Genomic DNA, 26,217 nt, shown 5'->3' with positions numbered 1-26,217 from the left:
TCGGCGCGCCCCGCTTCGAGCGCCGCCCCGCCTCCCCCCCGAGCGGGCCAATGGGAGAGGCGCGGGGGGCGGTGCTTGCAGTCCCATTGGCTGAGCGGGACGTCAATCTGGGCACGATTAAATGTGGGGTTTGGGGTTTGGTTTTGGTTTAGTTTGGTTTGTTTGTTTGTTTGTTTGTTTTAACTAAAGCCTCCCCCTCTAGGCCCTTCACCATTTTCGTAGCCCTCTTTTGGACGCTTCCTAATATACCTTTATTATATCTCATCGCCCAAAGCCTCAGGTGGATCTCGGGGTGCGAGCAAGGCAAGGCAATCACCTCCTCGGCCGGACTGTCAGTCCGTGCTAAGAGGCATATAATAATAAAGAGATCAAAACCTTGCTTCTGCTGCTTTCTTTTCCACTAAGGGAAACTGAAGTGCGTGAACTCCGAGCCACTGGACCCATTAGAGTTCCGTGTCTCGCTAGGAACACGCTCAGACCTTGTGCCATGCCCACAGATTCTTGCCCTAAAGGTAACTTGAATCAGCTTCCCTGACTCACATCACCCTCGGAAAATGAAGCAAAAGGCAGATTAAGGAAACTGCAAGTAAGGGTTTAGATACGAGGCTCCCCTCTTCGGATCACCCTGTGGACTGACCTAGACGGTTCCTTTGGAAAAATCTTTCTCAAGTACTCTCACAAAAACATCTGAGTTATTATCGTATTTTCTTATTTTAGTCATCTATTTAAAAAAAAACACATGGGGTTACAGGCTTGATGGTCTAGATCAGTTGGAGGTTAAGGGCTTAATGCAGGCATTGGAGTGAAATTCTATGGCCCTTCTGGTTGAAGGAGCTCATGACAGCCCCTCAACGTCCATGATACTTTTAAATAAGGTATCATTCTAAAATGCGTGTTTTTCTCCTGAAAAATCTCTTCTTAAGATTTCTGTTAGCTATTTCTGGAGTAATAAACACGAAGTTTTCTACAGGTGTCTTGAGATTTGTTGCATTGTGAACAATGGAATTGCTTTTGTAATTAATAAATTCATACTGAGCTATCATCTGCTTTGCCTGTACGTTCCAAGGTGTATTATAAAATCATATGTGTTGAAGAGAAGATGGAGCACGCAAACTTGGCAGATACATACAGTTGCAGCACTTTGGGACATTACTTAGTGTTTTACTGAAATGAAAAAGCGACAGAAACTTGAAGTTGTTGGAATATAATTAAATATTATATATATACAGTATGTAACATGTCATATATAATATTCTTTTTATATACAGGCCTCTCAGGTTTAATACAGCATCACTTGAATGGGGGGCTTTGGCACAGAGGAAGAAAGCAGTTTCAGTGAATTCCAGACCCCTGTTTTATTTTAGTGAGGGATATTTTTGGAGATACATGTGCTCCACGTCGCACAGAAGAGATATTTCACTTTACACCGGAAAACTTTTCGCAAGAATTCTTTCACGTCACTGTTCTTTTTCTTTCTTGGATAAAGAACATGGGTTTATATCCTGTGAATGTGTCTCTGTGCGTTTCAGTCGAAAGAAATCAAATAATCACATTTGCAGCAGCGGGAAACCAACAAAAACAGGTTGTGGAAGTCTAACCAGTCTGGAAAAGTCACTGAGTAATATGGTATCTGGAATACTCTTGCATGTGAAAGGCCTGTGTGTTCTAATGGGTCTCTGTAGAGCTGATTGAAAAATGGAATTTGCCTTTTATGAAAAACTCTGAATATTTCAGCATTGGTTTTGTCTCAAGGTGGGGTGAAAAGTCTAAATATCAGCATTTTTTCATCCAAGGGGCACAGTCTGACATCTCTGTAATAAAATGGCTCATGCAAAAAAGGCATTTGTGTATTTTTAGGTATTGCAGCCGCATTTAGAGTCTCCAATCATGATAGGGATGCACATAATGAAAAACAGAGCCTAATCTGAAGAAGCTGCAGAGTTTTGCATAAGGACCCACCAGAAAATTAACTCAGGGAACAAACAAAAGAAACAAGGTATCAGTGAGACTGTTGTGATTCATGTAATAAACTGTTTCACTACATTAGCCCATAAAAACTCTCACCACTGAAGGAACTCCTTTTCTACTCTGAACTTTGTGTCATTATTTGAGAACCTGGCTGTTCTCAGAATGTATTTTAGGATCTTCCACTGCAAGAGTGGAATCTATTTATCCAGTCGATTGGTCTGCTGGTTGTGGTGCCCATGCATCAATCAAATTAAATTGAATTCCTTTCTTACAGGTGAATTATTTGCATATAACTCTTAAGAGCTGGTACTCTCTTTTCTCTGAGCAGTCTTAGTTCTAGACAAGTAATAGCTTGCATAGCCCCAGGGTTCTCCCACCATCAGCATGGCTACTAAGCCTCAAAATTTGTAGTTTGTAATTACTGTCAACTTGTGATAAGACTGTTGCTACCTAATAATAATGCTGAGTTGTATAGGTATTGTTCAAAACTATCTATACAGTGCTAAGTTGGCTTTCTACCTGAGGAACAGCTATAGAATAGCTGAGAGATACTTAAGAAGTAAGAACTGAGAGACTGAGGAGGTGAGGTAAAAAATTAATGCTGGGGAAGGGGATAGGAAAAGGAAAGGCTGGGTTAGGATGTCAGGAGATAGAGCAAGAGCACAGAGGTGGGTGGACAGAATGGTGAGTGGATTATCAGATAGCACTATGAGTGTGTGTGTGTGGGGAGGGTGCTGCTTTCCTGCTTAACTTGATTACTTTATAAAAAAAGAAACCGAAAGTCTAATTCTGGGCCTCCCATAGGTCTTTGTTTGTTTAATATCAGCCTGCTTCCTCTATTGATGATTCTTGCAGTAGTCTGTCACACTGTTTCAGGGTGTGCTTGGATGTGTATTTCACGTTATGGAAACCATGCAGTCTCTTTATGTTTACTTAACAAGAAACGAAACCCCCAAAGATACCTTAAAGAAAATCATACAGAAGAATTATCACTTGGTTACAGAATCTGAAAAAGTAGCCTCTTTGTTTTGCCTCATTTGAAAGCAAAGAAGAAAATAGGTGAGAAAACAGGGCGTATTTTGAATGATAGGCTAGAGCACAGTCACAGCACACTGGATTTTTTAAGATCTCTGCATCTAAGTAGCTGTGATAGTATGAATGGGGGTGGCCAGTGTTCCTTGTGTTGTGGGGTTTTCCTCTGTTTGGTTACTTTGTTGTTGGTCCCCCCCCACCCCCAAATAAAGTATATTTTTTAATTTAACCTCTCAAATAAGCATTAAAATAAGGAAAGAGTTTTGAGTGTGTTCGTCTGCGGTTGTGTTAAGCTCTAGTAAATGTTCCTGCATTACAGCTTCTGATTGATAAGATACATGGCAAAGAAAGTTGTTGAGGAAGTAAGAGAAGTGTCAGATACGGAATCTGGGAAGTCATTTCCACAGTTCCCTGAAAACAAGCCCAGTATTCAGTGAAGCACTGCAAAACAGTTTCACGAGCCTTGCATTTTATGTGAGTTACTGTGCTGTTTTATCTAAGCTGAGAAGTCAAGTAAAAGATTCATATGAGGTTTTATGGAACTACTGAGTTTCTTCACTCTACTTATGGAGCCAGTAACATTCACCCTGGCAGGAAATAATCAGTTTTGAAGGAAAATTGCTCAAAGTAGCCAGAAGTCTGGATTTCATTGTTATGTTTTCCTTCCTCTCAGAAGTCACATTGGCTGTAACGTGGTTATACAAATTCTATTGAATAGAAAATTAGGACATTGCTTACTCATTATAACTGGCGTTAAAAAAGTCTGAAATGGTCTTTCCTTAGGTAGGGGTGTTATTGTAAATTACAAAAATTAGTTGAGAGAGATGTATGATAATCTTCTATATTTCTGGCACTAATATTCACTTTTTAACTGTAAGGAGGCTTGCTTAGCTGCTTCAAATTGTGTGCTAGGCACAAGATTGCCACACTTGTTATCTAATGACTTATTCAGAGTGAAGACTGAATTTGTGAACCATTCTCTCAGAATTTCTTTCTATATCTGCAACAAACTGTGGAAAACTGAGGTACCTGGCAGACTATGTCAGCCCTTCTGTATCTTCTAGTGAGGTACTTGGATTTAGGGTTTTTTTGGTCAATGTAATCTCTCATTATCTCAAAAAAGAGCTGTGGTGGGCTTATGGAATGAGAACAGATCAAATTGCACAATAAAGGTAATGAACCTACTGATTTGTACACCAGCGCGAGCCTCAGGCTGTAGAAAAGGCGTGCCTGTCATCAGAGGGATTTCCCCTGAAACCTCTTTGCAAGTCCTGCTCATGCTGACTGTGGTGTAGCAGTGTTTTGGTAGCCATGCCCATTTGTGATGTCTTAGGCCTGTGATTTCAGGAACCCGTGTCAATGGCCAAGCAGCAGCTCTGCAGTATCACGAGCATAACTGGGTGCCAAATGGAGCCTCCTTTTTCTAACTGTGAATAATTAATTAGAAGTGGTGAAATTATTTAGTTACAGACTTTCAAAGTTCCCTTGCACCAGACCAGCCCTGTAAATTGCTCAGTGTGCACTCCAAAACACAGCTGCAGTTGCTGTGTGTGTGTGTTAGCTACAACTAGTTTTGCCTTAAAGTTGTTTGAGCTAATGCATTTTTAGCTTAATTTACAACAAATTAGGATAATTTGAGCATGTGCTAACGTTGCTGAGCTGATGAATGGTGAAGTATTAGGCCGTATGCTCTGATCACTTGCTTTTGTTTGTGATGCCTTTTAGAGAGGTTTGATTTGCTGCCTCTTGTGGTGGTTGGGTTTGATAGATCACGGCACGTACTGATTAGAGTGTTTGCCTACTGGCCTTTCTCTGGTCTTCTTTTCCTTTAAACCAAGAAAACTCTTAGCTACTTATGTTAAGTACTTTTCTTATAGGATCAGGTGCACAAATTCAGCCTTCTGACACAGTTTGAACCATCTCCCCCTTTTTAGGGTACCTGTCGAGAGGTGTCTTAAAGAGCCATTCTGTTTTAGCGATCACCTTATCAGAATCACCTGAAAATAATACTCCATAAAACTTGAGTCATAAAGACTGGCTGTGGCTAAAGGTTTGGAATTTTGATCTATAATACTGTAGTACTTGTATGAAGTGAAGCATACTCAGACTAAGCTCAGTCTAGGGTTTAGTATTTAATGACTGTCTGTAAGAGTATTGGAGGAAAAAAATATGTACATTTAAGAATAGCAACTAAAAATTCTTTCCTAGCTGTAGATTCTCTATATTTCCATGACAGCTAAACTTCTGTCGTTCACAAGAGTACAGGGAGACCTTATAAACGTATTTTTATCTTGGATTTGGTTATATTTTTCACTTACATAAAAAAAAAATACAGAAAGGTCTTTGCAAGACAGCTATGCATAGAGCTATTTATATGTATGTCTGGGTTCTAATAACATAAGTCACTTGGATTGTTCATTTTCATTGTCCTGAGAACATCTCGAAATTGTCAGATATCCTTCCTTCATAACTCTGTACAGTGTCTTCATGAATAGTGCATGTCTGTGTATGCAGAGAGAGCTGCATTAAAACACACATATGCACATGCTGGATAGACATTTCTTCTTTTTTTTTTAGTGATAAGACTTTTATGTATCTGTTGTTTCCATTTTCATGTCTCCAAAGCTTTTATGTGAATTTTTCCAGCACATTTCTCATTATTCTCTCAACCTTTCCTCTGCTGAATGGCTGGGGCTTCCAGACATATAACCTGAAATGTCCTGGGAGAATTTACATAAAAACAATAAAACCAAGGAAATGGAAACCACAGAATATATACATAAAGTTTTTTTTTCGGTCTTTGCAAAGAAGCTCATTGGTTAATATTTACAAAGGAATCCAATTTTCCATTTTAACATCCTCTTCACTGTGAAGCAAATGTGGGAGAGTGGGATGGTAAGAATCATTCCTGAAGTGAAGGAGGGCTTATATGTGAATCTCATTAATGGTTAAAAGATTTTACTTTTCTCTGCCCTAGTATATCAAAAAGAACATCCCATGGAAAAAAAAAAAAATCATGTAGTTACCTGAATTAAACAAGTGCTGATGCAAAGCTTTGAAAGGATTTTCTTTGCTACTTAAGAAAAGTGTAAGGTTTTTTTGTTTTTTATTTCTCTGAACACATACAAAGGAAGACTGGATTCTGTTATCTATACTTACAGCATCCTCTGAAAGCAGATCATTAACACTGACACAGCTGCTTATAGGACCAGTAGTAGACTATAGCAAATTCTGGGTTCTGTTGAGAGCTGCTTGTTAATAATGAGTTGTGTACCTGTTTACCATATATCACAGAAGATAGAGGTACTTAATTAGTAAAAAGGCCCAAAGAAACCAAAATGCTTTGTTGTGGCAGTTCCCACTGCAGTTAGGTTTGTGTACTTCATGTTAATTCTGATATTATTTTGGTTGTCTGACTTTATTCCTGGCCCAGTGCACTTACAGATTTGTATAATGGCAAAGACTGGAGCTTTTGCATGTATCCAAAAACCACCACAATATAGGTAACATTTGTATTAGAATATGCTAGTTCATAGCTGATCCTGACACGTTGGCATCAGCTTTCCCAATTAGCAGTGCCTAGACAATGACTTGCACTTGCAGAAAAGAATAACAGTGGGTTAAAAAAGGTCTAGCACAAAGGATATTTGCATAAACAAAAAAGCCAGCAGAAGAAAAATTGTTGTGCAGTGCACACCTGGGGATGGGATGAAGGTGATGGATGAACTCCTAGAATTAAAGAAAATGTCTAAAAGAGAGGCCTTTAGTAAAGGTCTGCCTTTTGGGTTTTTTTTGGTACAAATAAATAACAGTTACCCAGTATTAAATCTGGAAATGATAAAATTCATATTAATTCCATTCATTTTAATGAAAAGAGCAAAAAATTCTATTCTTAATTGAAACCACTGTTGAAAGCATCGTCATATTTCTTGATATTACAACAGCTCTTCGTACTTTGAGAGAAATATATTTGTAACTTCATCGAGGAATAATTACTGACTCAGGAATGTATTGGAGTTTTACACTCTGCATGGAGAAAATGACACAAAACAATGGGAAATTATTATTTGTGTCTGGTTCTCCTTCTGTGATGAGGCTCATCAGCATTTGAAAGTGTGAAGTTCTGAAAGCATGAAAGTGAGAAGAACTGATAACTTACGGCCTTTGAGGGCTGGAATTGGTTCCCTGGCTTTTGGTAGAAGGAGTTGGATCTAACAGTTCTTAGGAAAGGGACAATATGGATCAAGCCTTCCAGACAAAGCTTGCCCATGACTGACTGTTCTAAACCACCTGAGGGAGTTGGGCACCTTGCCACGGTAGAAAGTCGATGGGAAACAGATGCCTAAGGGTCTTAAGAGCTCTTGAAAGTTTCTGCATTAACAGAGGTGCTTGTTAGGGATCCTCATTCACCTACTGAAAGCACCCTGTGCATCTGGCAGCAGTCAGCATTTACATGAGAAATCCAGCAGTTTGTAGCCTGGGTGTAAGTCACCTAAATACTGCTGTGGACAGATGCTATGAACTGTAGTATAGAAATGATTTATCCGAGGGAACAGCCCAGAGCACTTCCATGAGTCATTTCCTAATCTCAGAATGAAATTTGGTTCTGTTTTCTTCTGTGGGCTTCACTATCAAACAGTGATTTTGCTATGAATTAAGGGGTTCGAATTTTCTACTGAATGAAGTTATGGAATAAAGTTACTTGAGCTAAATCAAAATGTTAGTTTAGGTGAAGTCAGTATGTTTAGTTTAATATTTTTGACTTAATTTTTAAAATGAACGTTTTAAAATGAAAGTATTTTAAGGTTTTTAAAAAAGGAAACATTTGGTCATATAAAATTTCAAAAGAATTCTAATTCTGTAGTAATGCTGAGGAGCGAGGGTTTCTTTTACCTCAACAGATTTTTACTCTAAGCAGAGAATTTGTCTGAGAGGTTTGGTAAGGTGCTTTCCATCCTTCCACTGAAATATTTTGACCCTTCTCCTGGTAGTTTCAATGGATGATCACTGATTTGAACTGCTCTTCCCTAACTTAATCTTTTCAAAGGACTTGGGGAAAAAAAGAAAGGGTCTTGTCAATCCCTGTTCTTTACCAAAATTATGATGCAAGGCCTGGTTCAAAATTACCATTTCTCTTGGTAGTGTGTGAAGAGCCACAGAAGACATGGAATTGGAAATGAAAAAAAAACACCAAAACAGAAAATGTTTGTTTCTCCTTTTGCTTACATTATATTATTTGTTTATTTCTCTGGATATGTAACTGTTCCTAACAGCGTTTTGCTTGTCCTGGTTTCCAAGTCCTTCCTTTTACAGTTTTTGACATCATTCCTACGTGAAAACTCCGCAATGTGTGTATTTAGGCTTCATACCAATCACTGGCATTCTGATCCTGGTCTTATTTGTAAGCACGGCTATAATGCTCAGAAGGCTACAAAACTAGCTTTCTATCTCTAGCTTTCTCTCCTCATTATGGGTTTTGGGCATCTGGTTTCGAGGTGGGTCTGTTCATTTGATCTGACTCAAATTTTCTCATTTTCAGCAACATGTCATTAATGAGGGGAGCTGGGTAACCGGCCTCACCAAAGCTTGTAATTCAGCCTATGACAGGCAGCAGGAAAACAGAAGAGTTTTGGCCAGCCCCAACTAGGAAAACATGCCCAAGGCATTGGCTGTAGCATAAACAGAGCTATGTCAGGCTCCTCCCAGGAGGAAAATTAAAAACCCAACTCTGGCTGATATGGCTAACAGCAAGAATAAAGAACCATTCCCAATGAAAGGGAAGATAAACTGGGAAAGGATGAGCTGTGGATTGCAGCTGCTGAAGTACTATACTAAAAAATATAAACACTAGTTCTTTGTCAGCAATTAGATATTCCCTTATCACGTTTCAGATTGTAATGCTGTGAACTGGGAATTTTCTCCCAAAGGAAACATGTGCTTCCATGAAGTATAAGGTCACAGAGATGATTCTGCAGCTTCTTCACAGCAAGAGGAATGCTTGCAAAAGAGGTAATGCATTAACAAAAGCAATATTTCTAATTTATGTTGAATCTTCTGCCTGTGACACCAAAATGTTTAATAGGTGTCTCTTATCTCACAACCCTCATGAGATAAACTTGATAGTCATGTTATAGATTAAGTAACTTTCCCAAGATCATACACAGATTTCTCATTTTGGTATGACAGCAAGGGATAACCAGAGCCAAGATTATTCCCAAACCAGCTTACTTCCTTCTCCTTTTAGCATTTTACTGGATATGTGGCTTGAAGGATAAGGAAGAAGTAAAGACAGAGAGAAGGGAGTTATGTGTAGGACTCTTCTATAAATTAAATTAATAGATCAAGCTCATCTTTATATAATTCTTGTTGTCCACTTGCAATCAGACTAGTTTATGAGATAAAGTTTTTATGAATATGTCTATTTTTTTTTTTTAGATGGGGAAAACTGAAATAAAAAGAGATTTAACAAAACTCATACAGCAGATGAGTTGGGGAAAGGAACCGAATCTTCCAACCCCTGCAGGACAGGAATATCTTATGAAATTAGCTGGCATTCACACTCTTTCATTTGGCAGTGTGGTACAATGCAGAGGGAATGGTGTTCTTTCCATCAGGAATGCTTTGATGATGATGCTTTAACAGAAGAATGAGAAGGAATACTGCACTCCAAGCATTCCTTAAGGTGTAAGATTGACTCCTGGAACTGAGCAGTTGGGAAAAAAAATCCTGGAAAAAAAAAGAAGCAATAGATGTAGTATCTCAACAACAGCTTCTGAGGAAAATTAGTTTGGAATGCTGATGGAGAAAGTAGAGGGTTCAGGGATAATGATGGAAAGTGGTGTCAGAAGCATCAGGACAAGGACTGGGAGAACTGTGCAGGCAGCATGGGAAGAAAATCAAACTCGCAGAAACCTGAGTTTGCACCTAATTTTCACCTGCAAGGACCATTCTGTCTCTCTTCCTTCAAGTTGCCACCCAGGCAATGAAGCTCTTTAATTTTGTCATTACAAAAGCATGTTTATTACAAATGACATGTTTTGTGAATGTGCATTACCTCGAACAGGGCAGAATCTGCCCTTCACAGAAAGAGCAGGGTGAGAAAAGTAGAGCCAAACCTGTGAGAAAGCCAAAGTGTCTGCTGCTTTATGGGGGTTTGACATGCAAACAGGATCCTAATTTGGACTGCAGAAATTGTTTCAGTGACTAGGCTGAAACAACCTGTAGCTTGAAATTGCTATGTTTTCACTAGGTAGTCAGTAGGGAAGGAAGACACATTTGTCTCAGATGGGATAGCTCTGTATGCCACATATTTGCTTTGGGATAGAGCTTGGCATTTCCATTTAGAGGTATCAGATCACTACTTCTCTCACTGAAAGACATTTTTCCCCATTCAATACGATATTATGATAATGTCTCAGCAGTGTGGGAAAATATCAGTGTGGTTATTATGAATTTAAGAAGACTTTGAATCGAGTCCATAGGACTGTAATAAGAGATTTAAAGCCATATCTGTAGTTATCTGCAGTTCTCTCAGATTTGGAAAAACTGCTGATAATTTTGTCCTTATGAACTAAGTAAAAAAAAAAAAACAAAAAAACAAAACAACAACAAACCAAACAAACAAACAAACAAACAAACAAACAAACAAACAAAAAACCACCTCATCTGATTTTATTAATGCTAAAGGGAATTTCACTGTGAGTGACATTAGGGACAGAATTGGGCCCAGTTTACTGTAAATAATACTCAACAAACTATTTTCACATGAAGTCAAATAACAAAGGGGAATAAGTTAAAGAGAAGGAAAATTGAAGCAATGAATCTTAATGATTTCAAGAGAAACCTAGATCAAGAGAAGGAAGACACTGAAAGCAAAGAGAAGAAGAGGGACGACAGGAATTTGACCAGCTAATGGGGAAACAGGTGGGAAAGTGTTACTACTCTGTTTAAAATAATTTCTGAGTTCTTCAATAATGAATTGGTCTTCTGGTATTTTTGGTCTGGAAATTTTGTTGCTTTCAAGAAACTGCAATGTATGCATCTGAACTCTTTGTAAATTTCCTCCCAAAGCACAGCATTTATCTGTTAATTCATATGAAAATCAGTTTATTTTGATTCAGCTAGTATAAAAAAAGAAGCTGATAGAATTATTCCAAAACACTTCCAGAAGACAATGTGGCTGTGGTAGCTGTTGGCCTGTTTACAACCTCTTTTTCTCATTGCTCTCCTTGTGCTGTCAGCAGTCAAAATCTGATGCTTCTCTCTGACCTCGGATGGCATCTTATTTTAATGATTTTTCCATCCCATGTAGAGACCAACCACAACATCTGAGTCACTGAGGTCCTCATGCTTAAGAAAAAATTAAGAATAACAATCTGCTTTGTTAATGTTTAAGGCACTGGTTTGTTTAAAGAGAGATTATTGCACTTTTATTGTCAAACAGAACACAGACTTTGGCCTGGTAATCATTGTGTCAACCCCAGCAGTTTTCTCAGTGTGTCAACTGCATGTTCTGGGTGCATGAATAAACTATTCTGACACTCAGCCAAAACACACTTTTGTGTATAAATCAGAATTGTGAGCACTTTTTCTATAATGTTTGTCCCAGCCATGTACATATGATACACCTGGAATTTCTGAGCAGTCTGTGTATTCTGGTGCACAGTATGCCAATTGAACTCTGTGTACTTAGATTATAGAAACCTGTGTTGTTTGCTCAAATTTCATCCAGGTGAAGATTACACCAGAAGATCAGAAGTAGGTATGTTTCAGTAAATATGATGCAGCTGGAACAGTTAATTTGTCTCTGGACTTGCTATGGCGAAAATTTGTTTCCCTGAGATTCCAGCGCTCATTTTCATATTTAAGATCAAAGCCAAAGTTTCATGGAAATTTGTAATTATTTCTAGTTGAGTATAATTATTTGGGTAGAAAGCACAGTTCTTGTCTAGTAGGTTTAGAAGATGGAAGGATAAAACACACTACTTTTATGGTGAAGGACTTATTTGAAGTTTATTAGTAGAGCTTTAAAATGAGAGTTCCACTGCAGGTTTGGTAAAAGTTCAGTTGGCCAAGAAGTCATTGTGTGTGTTGAACTGAACTGAGGATAAAATTAACTTACAGCTTGTCTTATTGTCATGGCAATTAAAACAGAAAATTATGCATAACTGAAATAATTTTAAGTTCTATCAATTTCATTATTTCCGCTAGTCTTAAAATTGCCATACACACGACTCATTTTAAAGAGGATTTATACAATTTACTCCAACTCTTTTAGAAAAAAATTAAAATAGGTGTATCTGGCACTGGTTAGTGCAATATATTTCAATGAGTTCCACAAGGTTATATTTATTGATCTCAGGGCTGCAAGGCTATTGACTACTCTCCGTTTATTGAAAGTCAAGGAAGACATGGAAATTTTTGGCAAGGTAGATACTGTAATATTGGGATAATGATGGGTGATTTATGAAACACATTCTGCACTCATTATGGCTGCTCATATTCTTGACTCAAGTATCAGCAGTTTCTAGTCATCTGACTCTCCATCTTTTGAGTTTTAACTTCTGTGGCATGTACTGAAAGAACAAAGAGAACAGAGGAAATGTATTTCTGCATTCCAAACTTGCTCAATTTTCAGTCAAATAATTTAATTGCAGAGTCCCTTTAATGGCAAAAAGCAAAAAAATCAACAAGTATGATATTCTGTGCTCAGTATGCACTTCACTCATCATTTCTGCCACTCAGCTCGCTCAGTTGCTCTCTCCCATCTCGTCTCTCTCAGTTGACCAAGGTATGTCCTCTTTAATGTATGTGCTTCACAAGTTGTTATAGAATTGGGATACCAGTCATTAATTTAATTGTATCCATTAAATTTGACCGATTTTATACGGGTCATTTGTGGCACTAATTACACACTGAAGAAGGAATGGTTGGGAAATCTGGAAAATCATCAGGAAAGGGTGATCTACAGATATGACAAACCAGATGCCTGTGTCTCTTCTCTGCCTTCTGAGAACTTCATCCTTCCCTCTGCGCTGTCTTTCTCTCAGTCCCTTTTCTTCCTCCCATTCAGTGATTGCTGCCTCAGCTCCCTGGGCACTGAGAACCCTTTGATATAGGTAATTTTCTCTCACATTTGTAAGTGATCTGCAAGGAAGGTACCTTCATAAGAAAATCCTGATATTGTCACAGAAGGATATAGCATCCACAGGTCCTCAGAGGTGGTGATTATGAGACAGTTTTTAGGAAGAGGCTGAGAAATTTCACATATTAAAACAGGCCATTGTGGTCATCCTGGTGCTCCAGAATTTCATCTCTAGTTATCCATGCATCAAGGTTTATGAGGTGCAACCAAGTAAGAGTAAATCTTTCAGAAGATTTAATCCCAAATTTTTATCCTAAATCATAGAAAGATTATGAAAGTGTGGGGACCTAAGATTGGTTATGTGGAGTACTAGTGAAAATTACAGCATTTCACAAGGAAACTTTTGTGTATTTCCTCTAAAAGAGTTAGTGGCAAGATACTGAAATAACCTTACGTAGAAAATGTGTTTGTGTTGGGGCTTCAAAGTCACTGTGTCAAATTTGAAAGCCAAATTCTAGTGCTGAAGTGTGAAAGAAGCGTGAATCTTGGTGCATTCATAGCTGATGTTGCAACTGAAAGTTCCACAGCATTCATACAAGGGGCATGCCAGTGCATACCTGGCACTGTGTTTCCATCACTCTTGTAAGATTTAATCCAACCTTCAGCATTCTGTTTTGCTTAACCATTATTCTGGGTGTTGCATATTGCTTGCTCTATTCAACGAATCTGCTCCTCAGCTCACCATCCATTCCACCCCCATGCATTTTTAGGATATATTTTTAGGGATTTTGGTTCTCCTTTTCTTTTCTTTTTCTTTTTTTTTTTTTTCTGACCAAAACATTGGATGAGCCAATGAAAATAGTCATGCCCAGAGGCATCCAAATTTTGCTAATCAGATCAAAACTAGGAGGTCATTTATTTTTATCCTGTTACTCACATAGTACATGGCTAGAGTTCACCACAGTCAAATATATCAGCATGCTGATGAAATGCTCCCATTTAAGTAGCACTCATCACAGCAGTTAATAGTCCATCAGAAAAGCATAATAATAGTATTGGAATATAATTAATAACAAAAGATGTGTGCATTTTCATTGGCCAGGAATGAGTATCTCCTACTCAGAGAATAGGAATTTGCTTATAGTGCAATTTTTGAGAAATAGCCCACCATTAATTGCACAAATCAAGTTTTCCCAGCGGATCAGCGTACAAAGAAATTAATGTAAATAAAAAATAAGGGTCAGCTTGATGTGTGTTTCAGCCATCAGGTTAAAAGAATTCTTTCTGTGTAATTATACATTATGTGTTTTGACTTGAACAATTTAATTAAGAGACTGTACACCGTGAAAGAGAAAAATAAGTGTGCTTGTTTGACTGGGGAGCTCTTATGGAAAGTGATAGCATGATACCATTAGGAAACTCAACAAAACAATCTACATTCATGCATTTAGAGAAGCAGAAGTCTGAACATCTGTTTCCAGCTATTGAATTCACAAAACAGGCTTTGCTGTGCAGGGAATAAGTGAAAAAAAAACCCAAAAACCAAAAACCAACCCAACAGTTGGAGGAGATTATCTCTGACATTTAATGAAATGCTGAAATGTCACAAAAATGACGTAAGATGAGAACAAAATGACTGAAACTGAGGTGTGCTAAAAGTTAGTTTGGCAAAAGAAGCACAGATAGACAAGAACAAGCCAAGCCTCTACCCATTTGTCTTTTGGAAGTGTACTGTAAGAATGATCAGTTTATCAACAACATACTTTTTTTTGTTCAAGATAGATTACCAGGTGGCATGAAATGGCTTTGGAGAAACATGCAATAAAGAAGAGCTCCCCAGCATTTTTTTTTTTTTAAGCCAGGAAAAAAGAAGAAAAAAGTGGCAATGAAAAGATGTGCCTATAAGTGTTAAAAAATTCCAGAGACAATAGTCAAATTAAAGAAAAAAAAAGTTTTATCTTGGATGTGAAATTTTCCTTTCTGCTTTCCTTTTCCTTTTCCACAATCAAGAGCCTTGGAAAGGGAGTAATAATCATCATAATAAAAGAGAAATGGAACCAAGAACCAACTCGCTGCCAGGGGCTGTAATACAATATCTCAGCATTTCAAGGGTAAATCAGTGTGAACCGCGTCTGCCGTCCCTCTGAAAAAAAAAAAAAAAAAAAGTAAGTATTTAACTTCCGTTCAGTCAGCGCGGACTGCTGAAGGATAGGAAATCGGTGTCAGAGAGGGGAAAAAAAAAAAATATAGGAGGGTTTCCCAAAGCGAGCACCGAGCGGGGCCGACAGAAGTATGAAGAGCGGCAGCGCCGCTGCCACCGCTCTGCTCAGCTGCGCTCGGGGGGACGGCGGCAGGGGGACAGGGAGTGCGGCCCCGGAGGGGCGGCGGGAGCCCTGCCTGCCCATCCCGGCCAAGGTGGGAGCCCTGCCTGCCCGCCCGCCCCAGCGGGGCTCGCTGCCGGCCCCACGGCGGAGCCCGCCGCGCCGGCTCCTTTAAATTGAGGGCGTTTCGTGCATCTCGCCGGCTGCCTTCGAGTTTAAAGAGAAAGGGGCCGGAGCGAAGCGGGAAGGTGAGTTTTGGAGTAGGTGCCTGCATTTCCTTTCCCCCGTGCCCCGAGGCAGCGGCGGGCGCCGCGCCGGGCGGCTGCCTGTGCCTGCCTGGTTGTGGGGTTTTGGTGTTTTGTTTGTTTGCTTGTTTTTTTTTTTTTGGGTGGTTGTTGTTTTCCTCCCGCTGTCTGACTGCGGGACTGCGAAGGCATCGCGGAGGCGGAATGGGAGCGCGCGTGGGTGCTTGACGGAGGTGCAGGAGTGGTTCCCCCGCTCCTGCTCGGCGGGGCTGCCCCGGGCATCCCGCCGAGGAGCTTCGTGGTCCTGCCCCCCACCCTGTCCCCCGAGGGGGCCAGACCTGGGAGCAGCGCTTCCAGCGCTCATGGCAAAGCCATTAAGCTCAGCCCGACTGCGGAGGGGCTGCGAGGAGGACAAACGCTCCGGGCTCCGCGGCGGGTGAGACGGAACGGAGGAGCCGGGGTGGGGGGATGGCTCCTACTCTTACCGTGCGCTACACCCCCAGCCCCAAAACCCGGCTTGACTTCGAGGCTGCTCCACGCAGCCCTGGGCGGTGCCGGCGGTGCGAGAGGAGGAGGGCGGGCGGGTGGGTGGTTTTTATAGGTGTGCAGAGCCCGTGGGAAATGGGAGCGCTGCGGCGGCGGGAGAGCCCCGCTCCGCTGCAGCGCTCCCGGCTCGCCACCTCCGCCACCCCCAGGGGCAGGAGGACGAGACCCCTCTCGCCCCAGGAGCCGCCCTTCCAGGTTCTCGCCTTCTTTCCCCTTCAGGCTCTAGGTTCCTGATGCTCCGAGGGCAGAGTTTCGCTTTAAAAAGGCTCTCTTTCTTTACTGGTGCCCTACGTGTGAGGAGTGAAGGTTTGCTGTCCGCCTTATCTGGGGTTGCTGTCAGCATCCTGCTGCAGTGGTGTGTGTCATCTGAGCCTGCTGTGTCTCTGCGTGCTCCCATGGGAGAAGGGCTCTTGGGACACCAGGACGGGTGCGTTGCAGGCTCCCCAGTGCTGTTACAGCATACCTCTGACATTACTCTGAAATTAAAAATTAACGAAGTGTTATTGGTTTTCCATGTACCTTAAATTATGTATATATTTTTTTTTTTCATTGTGCAGCAGATGTTGTGCCAAGTGTAAGGGTTTTGTGCCGTGGGTTGTGATTTAGTAAGAAGTTTCTAAATAGGACATTTCTAAATTCTTATCGGATGGTGCCACAGGCGATCAGATACCACAGTACCATAGTTGGAACCACAGCCAAACCTAGATGGAGGTGGTGAGGTGCTGAAGAGTCAGTACTGTCCTCAAGTTCTAGCTCTCACTGACTTTAACCCACTTACTTATTTGGTCACTTTATTTGTTTTACCTACAGTCTTATTTAAATTGGCACACTCACTATCCAAAGTACCTCTTCAACTCCACTTTACACCTCTCAGTTCAACTTAACACTAATTTCGGGGCAGGATTTAGAAATGGAACATCGTAATTAAAAGCAAAGCTGACGACTGGGAGTCAGCTTGAAAGCACACTCTGCAGACAGTATTACAGCAAGAGACATGCTTCTACTCCTTGTAAGGTACAATATGCCAGTTTAAATATGTCTTTCTTTTTCTGATTGGTGGAGGTAGAAACGTCTTTTGTACTAATTTTTAATGGCTATTTTGCTTAGACAAGCAGAAAAACATACAATAAGAGCCAGGCAAAGAGAAATCAACTTCAGAGTTTTTGGACTGTGTTCGGAATCAGGCTCAGTTTCCAGAAGTTATAATTTTATGAGCATTGAACATTCCTGAAGGTTTTTTTTCAGTCTACATGAGAAGGACTTTCTGCTTTCCTTTGGGCAGAGGAGACATTATCAAGGCAATAAAATTATTTCTGCTAGGCATAGCCCTGAAAATGTCTAGGCTTCCAATGATTAGATCAGATTTTTAAGTGCAGTTAACTTTGTTTTGGTCTGGCTTCAGACCGAGGCCCTTACAGGTCTAAAGTATTGGTCAGCTGTTGTGCCAGGTTCTCCATCCTCCCCTCGAAGTTCTGCACACGTTTGTAACGTATATTCATAACGTAAAGGACAAAGGCTTCTTGTGATTAAAGCTTACTTTATCAGTGTAGATCACGTTTTGATGTAAGCCATGAAAAATTCTAATTGATTAATGAGTTTCAGATGGTGGTTCCCCTTCAGTGCCCCTCCCCCTGCTCCTAATGTACTGTATGCTCCAAGTTAATCTGGGAAAGCTCCAGAAACCTCAGGCTAAATTGGTTGTGGTATAGTTTATAAGGATAATAAAATAACTAGAATAATTGAATTTCCTTATAAAGATATGCTCGCTGCATAAAGATATGTTTGTCAGCTCGTGTTTTATCTGCTTTTATATATGGCAGTGAGCAAACTAAGCTCACAGGTGTGTGTATTTAGGGGGATGCAGGCAAGAATGACCTGTTGTTTCCTACAGACAGCACTTGAAGAGGAGCAGAATCACTTTAGAAGTGATTGTGTTTGGTTTGATGTATGTAAAAGGGCAAAATGAGAGTGATTACTGTTCTGTAGTAAACTGGAAACTGCAGGTGGTAAAGATTGACTTGGTAACATATATCAGTAAGTGGCAAGTCTTTGAGTTTTTTTCCCTACTGCTTCTTTTAGTCCATTTTAAGGATTTCAAGTGAGGGAGCTTTCACAGTTTCACTTGGGGAAATCATTCCACTGTCTGGCAGATCTCACCATAGGGAACAGTTTCCTGACATTAAAAGTATCAATTACAAAAGTTGTTAGTTACTTCTGTGGCTCTCAAAGGAAGGCGTTCCTATGTCTTTTTCCCCCTCTTTCTGCATATATGTGTGTGCATACACATTTGTATGTATTTGAGTGAGGGGATGGAAAAACAAGAGCAGTTTTTAGTCTGTGGACTAATGTTATGCTCTCCAAATCTGAAAAATATGCCAACACTGGGATGGGAAAACTGAATTTAGTTTTAAAATGTGAATGTATTCGTGCTGTGTCTGTAAAAACTGTCACTTGATGATGTGGGGGCAAGATGTTGCAAGTATGGGCACCAAATTGTGGGCAGCTTCACTTCTGCTTGCACAAATATGCATTTTGTTCTGCAACTTAATCTGTTTTATGAATGCTAAATTTTTTACTTCAGCTTCTTTTGCGCCCAGCTTGCCACTACAGTAAGTGAATGCTTCACACAGCCCACTGAAACTCCAGTAACGTTTCGAAAGTTCTGTTCTTTTCCATCTGCTTGAGGTGATTAGAACAGGCAGGGAGATCCAGCAGAGGCCCTTGCCAGATACTCATGAGCTCCGTTCTGGCTTTTGATCATCTGTCTCCTCTCTTTCCAGGATGGCTGCTTTCCAATAGCATTACCTTCTCTCCGAGACAGCAGGAGATTGTCTGCAGTTATAGCTGATACCCCTCTGTCAAAGCCAGTGTGCAGTCTAGCACTCAAGTTCCAGTTCCTTCAGAGAAAAACTTGTGCTGCTGTTGTCTAAGTTGCTGTCTGCTCCCTCTACCTTTGTGATAGGAAAGCTGATAGGTAGCAGATCTCGTTGCACGAGCTCCAAGCCTCCATATTTTAATCCTGTGAAGATCTTCTGGAAAAGAATTCCTGAATCCTGGGTCCGAGGCAGGGTTGTGCCACCTTCTGTTCCAGTTTTCCAGCTTTGTAGAGCAGCTCGGCCACTGAGCTGGCACACGTGCTAATCTGCAGTCCTGGATAACTCTTGCTGGGCTGCCAACTGCACCGAGCCAGTCGAGGAGCTGGCCTGCTGAGGCAGTAGTGCCTGGGTGGGCCGATCCAGATGTCTGCACACAGTGTCCAAGTCAAGCTGTTACAGCGCAAAGGGGACCCTGTGCAGGACCTTTGCATCAGAGATGATTTGATTGATCACTGTACGGAGTTCTGCACTTGCCTTATGATGTATTTTTTCGCTCCGTAGGCTCTCTTAAATATATTTTCATTCTTTTCTAACTGAATACAAAGAAAAAAAAATGCTTGTTTCGCTGGATACTTGATTTCTATGCCAGTTCTTAGGCCAAGTCGTAAAGAGCAAGTGATTCAGCAAGACTTCTTCATTCCTGGCCTGGAAGGATTGCATGTAGGAGCAAGTTAAAAGAAATGGTTCAAGCCTCCTTTTGTTTGAGAATTAATGCCCATGTTGCTGAAACAACAATGCAACTGATGTGATACAGAGGGCACTGCATAGGCAGCAGCTTCTCAGTATAACTTATGTATCTTGTGCTGGGGCTGGATGGGTAATTTGGAGTAAAATCTTGCTGGTTTATGTGATTAGCTAGCAGGGGGTAGCATGTGTATTTTCTGTGAGTGTATGTATATGTATGCATACATGCACACTTTTTAATATATGCATTTTTCCTATACAGAATTTTTTTTTCCCCCCCCCCTCTTATTATATATACTTGGTTGAAGAAAACTATTGTCACAATTTTACGGGGAAGGAAAGGGGTTGGAATAGGAAAGGGAACGAATCCAGGTATCTGCAGCTGTGAGGGCTTCACTGGGCATCCAGTCATCCTTTCTAGATTAGAGAGTCTTTTCCTCCTGTGTGTTTTGAGTACAGGGATCCTTGATTCCTTTTGTTCTACCAGTTAACCCCAACAAAAGCCAGTAGGATTACAAAGAGTCACTTGTTTGGTTCTCATTGCTTTCACCTGATGATCAGTGATAACAATCAGCAGCTAGTGTAAGTTACACTGCTGGCAAAACACAAGCAGTGAACTACAATGCAGGGACAGCTAAATGCACTACTGTAAAGCAAAATAAGAACTTCACTGTTTAGTAGGAGCAAGCAGAGAGAAACAGGACCTTTCAGTGCATCGAATCTGATACAGGCCAGTGGGTGTACTGTGAACTATCCCACACTGAATTCTTCATCTAGACAATAAGTCTTAAGAATATGAGATGTCATCCTCTTACTGAGAGAGGTGGGGAAAAAAAAAAAAAAGGCTGGGCTGCATAAATATGACCTGTAACTAAACAGAATGAAGAGTAGTTAAAGACCATCCCTTGTCAGCATCCCGAATAGCAGGTGGAAGCAGTTGCTTTAAAGCATTTAGAGGTAAGTTTTGAAAATGCTTCTGCATATCACGTCAGCCTCGACAGTTTGTAGAGAAGTGCGACATTCTGTAAAATATTCGACATGTTTGCGTTGGCTGGTTTTAAACAGTTGTATATATGATGACTTGGTGTTGCTGTTAGAAAGTAGTGAGATTAGGAAACCCAATATTCTTTGGCTACTTTTGTTCATACTTTATGCCTGCCAAAAGGGAAAGGATGAAATAGTTGTTGGGGCCAGAGGCTTGCCTCAGCTGTGGTGAGGTATCCTTGAGAACTGCTGTCTACCTCTGAGGCAAGTTAGTCCATGTCTCTGACCAAATTCCTCGCTGATAAATTGTCAATAAGCTTTTCTTGAGTTCTCTAGAAAATATGTTTAGACATTTTAGGGAAGGGAGGTGAAGGTATCTGAGCAACGAATCAAGAGCCTGGCCTTGACCACAGGCAGAACCTTCAAAGGGGTCTTGGAAGAGCTCAGGATTCAATTGCTGTCATAAAACCTTCACATAACTAACTCATTTTGTCTTCTTCACAGATCCCAGCTGCTTTGTGATGGGCTCTAATAGTTAGTGTATGGGCTACTACAACTGATGAAGCAGATAAACATTTAAATGCAACTTCAGTGCTGAAATGTCATGGAGGCTTAAATTAAACTTACAAGTGCAGTAGCAGTCAATGTTTGCATGAAGAATAATTCAGAGTAACTAATTATGCCCTGTTCCTTGAGAGCTGATTTTTAAATTTTTTTTAAATTTCATTTTAAAAATCCAAGATAGAAATTTTGTGGCTTTGATTCTAACAGGGAAGTCTGTTATTGAAGTGCAGGGCAGGTTTTCAGAGAAGCAGTGAAGAAGGGGAAAATTCTTTTTTTTTTTTTTTTTTTAATTAAATTAAATTAAAGAAAACTCTCACAGAGGTAAGGTTGGATTGTATGTGATTTATCTGTGATTCTTCAGGGTAAACTTTCTCATTTCCCAGTCTTCACTTTGCATGTCTGCTTCATAAATAAATGAATTATTATTGTTAACTCAGGGCTACTATTTCAAGCAGACTGAGTCCCACTATAGAGATACCTCAATCATTTTCACCTTCTAGAAATTTTTGTCTCTTGTCTATCTACCTTTCATCATCTTCTCAGTTTCCCATTCTGAGAACCTGTGTCCTATTTAAACTACCTAAAAACCTTCTTGTCTCTGTATCTTCTCTCTTCTTACTACCACAGTTACTTGGAAACTGAAGCACCCTTGAATCCTCCAAATCTTTGTTCTCTCGGTTTTCTTCCTTCAGTGAGTCTCAAGTTTCTTGAGGCCTTCACACAGATTGATTGGTCAGTTAGGGCAGTATGAAATATATTTAAAGACAGCCCTGTATTTTAGAGATGAAGCAACATCTCAACTCCCCAAAATCTCTGCTCTGTGTCTCCTCAGAAACCAGCCTGAAGCATAAACAGACTTGCAGTGCTTGTTTCACAGACTGATGTGGAAACCCAAACTGCTTTCATGTAGGAGCCCCAGAAGCCTTCCCTCTGTTTTCTCTTGTCTTAAGAAATGTAACTTTTCAGACCTTTAGAATGACTTCAGCCCCTCCAGTGACAGCAGCCTGTATTGTATCTGGTTGGCTGTCAGTGTTGGTGATTAATTAGCTCCAAATCCCATAGGACACTTCATATGCATGGTCTTGGAAGTGATGAAGGAGGTGGACCTCTCCTGAGTGGAAAGAAGAGGGTGTTGGCTCTGTCATTTCCCTCCTGACACGACCCAGCTCAGTGTGTGTGTGTGCCCTTCTAGCAGGGCTGTTCTAGCAGCTTCTGTGATTAATTAATATTACTGGGTGCATCCTTGAAATATAACAGAATTAACTCAGGTTGGAAGGGACCTCCAAGGGTCATCTGGTCTAACCTCCCCCCCACAAAGCATGTATGAACTGTGAAATTATCTCCAGTGAAGAGGTGCAGTGTCTAACTGGTTCCTGCCATGCAATGGTTCTGCTTTTTCAGGTGCATTTTTCCAACCTGTGTGTAAAGAGAAACAAACTGCAGGATTTTGGTTCCTAAATACTTAGGTGCACAGGTGTTAATAAACTGAAACACTGGTGCAAAAAAAATACTTTGCTTTATTTGTGTGCTGTACATGAACTGAACATTCAGGAATAAGGATTAAGTTAGATTTTACCGGTATAATTTCAGAGGTCATCCAAGAGACCAAAGTAGTTTCATTCTGGTTCTCACTATATCAGTGGAGTTTACAGACTCCAGAAATCAGTCAACATTTATTTGAAGGCTCTCTCTGGAAAGAAAGTATATGACAGAGGTATTCATACTTGATTTTTCCCATATAATCTTTGACAAGGTGGTGTCAGCCATCTTGCCAGTCTTTCTATCCAAAAATTTGTGTGGTTCTGAGTGACATAGAGCGACTTTAAATATACTGTCACTGAAATTCCTTAGCTGTTGGTAGCTTCCAGTCTGAATCGATCTATTTTGAGAGTGGTATTCCAGATTGATTTTTACAGAGCTAACAGCCCAATCCTTCTCCCTCCCCTCCCTCTCACCCCACTCGAAATGAACAGGTATGATTTGAATTTAATTACCCAGGAAACCATAAATCCAATCTGACATTTTTACAAAGTCAGTTTTCAGAACAGAACTCTACTTAAATTGCATAGTAGGGTGCCTTAAACTTCTCTGCTCTGAAAGGATACATAAAGATTTTATTTTTTTGTCAGAAAAATGTAAAATCTACTCATAATTCAGAAATGCATGCTCATACAAGAGAATAAATCTGTTTTTTAAAGCCTATTTTCCCTTCTCCCCAACTGAAAAAATTGTCTAATTTCAGTAAGGATTATATATTTGTAGTGAAAACTGTGTCTGTCCCAAGGGCAAGCTCAAACCTCAGGATTTGGGCTGAGGTACTGTCAACAGAAGCTTAAGGAGATCTTTTTGGAAGCGTGGAGTTTAGTTAGCCTGACTATGGTGAAACAATGCTGGAGTATTTTAATAAAAGTATATCCCAAATAGCATTACATGTAGTAGCAATACGTACATTTGGAAAAGTCAGTTACAGCACAATGTTATGTTAAGGCAATTGGTTTTTGTTTTTACATTTAGGAATTATTTTCCTCTTTTGAGAAAAGATTTTGTTTTCAATATCCTTGTTATTCCAGGCCATAATGGATAGTATAACAAATTGTCGGTTTGTGTTTTTTTTTGTGGTTTTGTTTTTTTTTGTGGTTTTTTGGGTTTTGTTTTTTTTTTTTTTGGTTGTTGTTGTTGTTGCTTTTGTTTGGGTTTTTTGGTGATTTTTTTGGAGTTTTGTTGTTGTTTTTTTCCCTGCAGTGGTTTTTAAAGTCACAAACACTTCTCACCTGGAACTATTCCTTATGGATCTCACATTCCCTTAATGTCTGTCTAGTGCCACCTACACAAGAGCTGGTGGCTGCTTTTCAGCAAGCTCCAGCCTGCCAGGCAAGGAAATACCTTGGCTTGTTGCTACAAGTATTGGGGTCTAAGGGCTGAGTTTCTTTCAGGGAGGAAAAATAACCTTCTTCTGAAGAAATTCTTTCTTTTAGCACACTTCTGCCACAGATGGGGAATTGGTCCCTCAGGAGCAGAGATACAGGTCCAGTGGTTCTAACGTGTCTGGCTGCTGCAACTCCCAACACTTAATACATTATGTGTTAAATATGAGTTGTCTTGCCCGAAACTGGAGTTTCAGTGTGTCGTCACCGAAGCAGAGGAGGATTTGGGAAGTGGGAAGTCTGAGTGACCAGCGCTAGCTGTTGTGCTGCTTTCTGAAGAAATAATCTACTCAGTGAATATATTTGGTGTAGACCTTTTGCTTTAATTATTCTGAAGCTGTAGAATAGACTGTTTCCATTTGGTTACAGAATTTATAAGTTGTTAATAAGTTTGCTGTAGGAGTGTAATGTGGTTGTTCCCATGTTTTTCTTGGGCCTGATCCAGAAAATCTCTGAAGCTCTCCATTTAATTTGAATGGGTATTGGATCAGGCACCATAGTGGGTTGTTAGCTTTGTGTAAAATGTTTATTTTTATTTGATTTTAATAATTCCTTCCAGAATATATGGTCATGTGTTGGCAACATGTGTAGCTTGGTGAGTACAAGTGAAGTTGACATTTATCTGTATGATTTAATCACTTGCAAAAAAAAAAAAAAAAAAATCTGTTAACAAAGCAAAGCTTTGGTTTTCAACCACGTGTTAGATCCACATCTGGTTGTCTGACATCTGATCTCTTGGAATTGTTGTTACTGTTGCTTTCAGAGTTACAGAATGGTTTTGGTTGGAAGGGATCTTAAAGATCATCTCGCTTCAACATCCCCCTCCCAACCCACCATGGGCAGGGACATCTTCCACTAGACCAGGCTGCTCAAAACCCCATCCAACCTGGCCTGGGAGGCTTCCAGAGATGGGGATTGTCTCCGGGACGGGATTACCTTCTGCGGTTCTAAAAACCGATCCTTTGAAACTATGCTTGGTATAACGAAGCTCTTGTCTCTTTTCTTTTTTTTTTTTTCTTTCTGTGTGATGGAACCAGGTACAAGGAGCGGATAAGCGATGTGCACTGCCCTGAGCCCGAAGGCACGCGGGCCTGGCCTCTCCGACATGCACCAGTACAGCCAGTGGCTCGCCAGCAGACACGAGGCCAACCTGCTGCCCATGAAGGAGGATTTGGCCCTGTGGCTCACAAACCTGCTGGGTAAGGTGCAGTGAGGTGGAATTCAGGCACTGGGCGGGAAGAGAGGGCTCTCTGCGCCGGTAGCTGGGGATTCAGGGTGGTTTGTGTTTCAGAAATAGAGGTAGTGATGATTAGGTGGCTGCTTCCACACAGTGCAGCTGCTAGCAGGGTCAGAAAAGCTAATGAGTAATGTTGCCTCCACAGCGTTACTGTGAGTAGCATAATTGAACCTTGTTATACATTTCCTGTTTATTTTCTCAAATGCCCCTTTTTGCCTGTGTTTTCTGTATTAATACCATCAAGCTGAATGATGCTGATTACTGCCATCACCCTTGTTTTCCATTTTTATTGATGGGCCTCCTAAAGAATATGGGTGTACTGACTGTCTTGAACAGAAGGAACCATTAAATAGTTCTTTGCTTACTGAGCAGTCTGGTAATTGATAAGTGCTGCCCAAGGCAATGCCTGCTAAGACTTCTGGAAGTCATTGATAGAGGGGTTTGACCTACCATAGCTGGCACCTGGGGATTTTACTGGTTGCAACTGCATGCCTTGATGTGTGAAACCAAAGCATGTTGTCAAAAGAGGGTGCAAACCAAACACCGAGAGAAAAAAAAATAAGGTATATTTGAAAGAAGAGCAAATGAGATTGTCCCTGGCAGGAAGGAGAGAGACAATAGTTTGAGATCCACAAATCATTCAAGGAGGTGTACATTTAGAAACTGAGTCAGGAAATAATATGCTGTTTCCTGAGATCAGCTCAAGGAAAAATGGCTTTTGGGTGATGTCTGCAAGTCCAAATGTATGACTT

At 40.5% G+C, this 26,217-nt stretch overlaps 1 protein-coding gene across 4 annotated transcripts in view; it reads left to right on the top strand.

Annotated features, from left to right (window-relative positions):
* Positions 1-15,287: 15,287 nt before the first annotated feature.
* The window catches only part of GAS2 (growth arrest specific 2), a 74,447-nt gene continuing 63,517 nt past the window's right edge, over positions 15,288-26,217 (top strand). Inside the window, exons 1-2 of one of the 4 annotated variants that reach the window (XM_050335324.1) lie at positions 15,288-15,653; positions 25,266-25,427. In XM_050335324.1, coding sequence (XP_050191281.1) covers positions 25,286-25,427 — 142 coding nt within the window. In that variant the 5' untranslated portion in view covers positions 15,288-15,653; positions 25,266-25,285. Of the gene's footprint in view, positions 15,654-15,948; positions 16,087-16,605; positions 16,624-25,265; positions 25,428-26,217 lie in introns of those variants that run through there. The other 3 variants (XM_050335327.1, XM_050335325.1, XM_050335326.1) reach the window with 3 other exon arrangements.

This window comes from Myiozetetes cayanensis, unplaced genomic scaffold (assembly GCF_022539395.1).
Source record: "Myiozetetes cayanensis isolate MyiCay16 unplaced genomic scaffold, myiCay2020 scf6-25, whole genome shotgun sequence".
NCBI lineage: Eukaryota > Metazoa > Chordata > Aves > Passeriformes > Tyrannidae > Myiozetetes > Myiozetetes cayanensis.
This window is presented reverse-complemented; position numbering and strand designations above follow the sequence as displayed.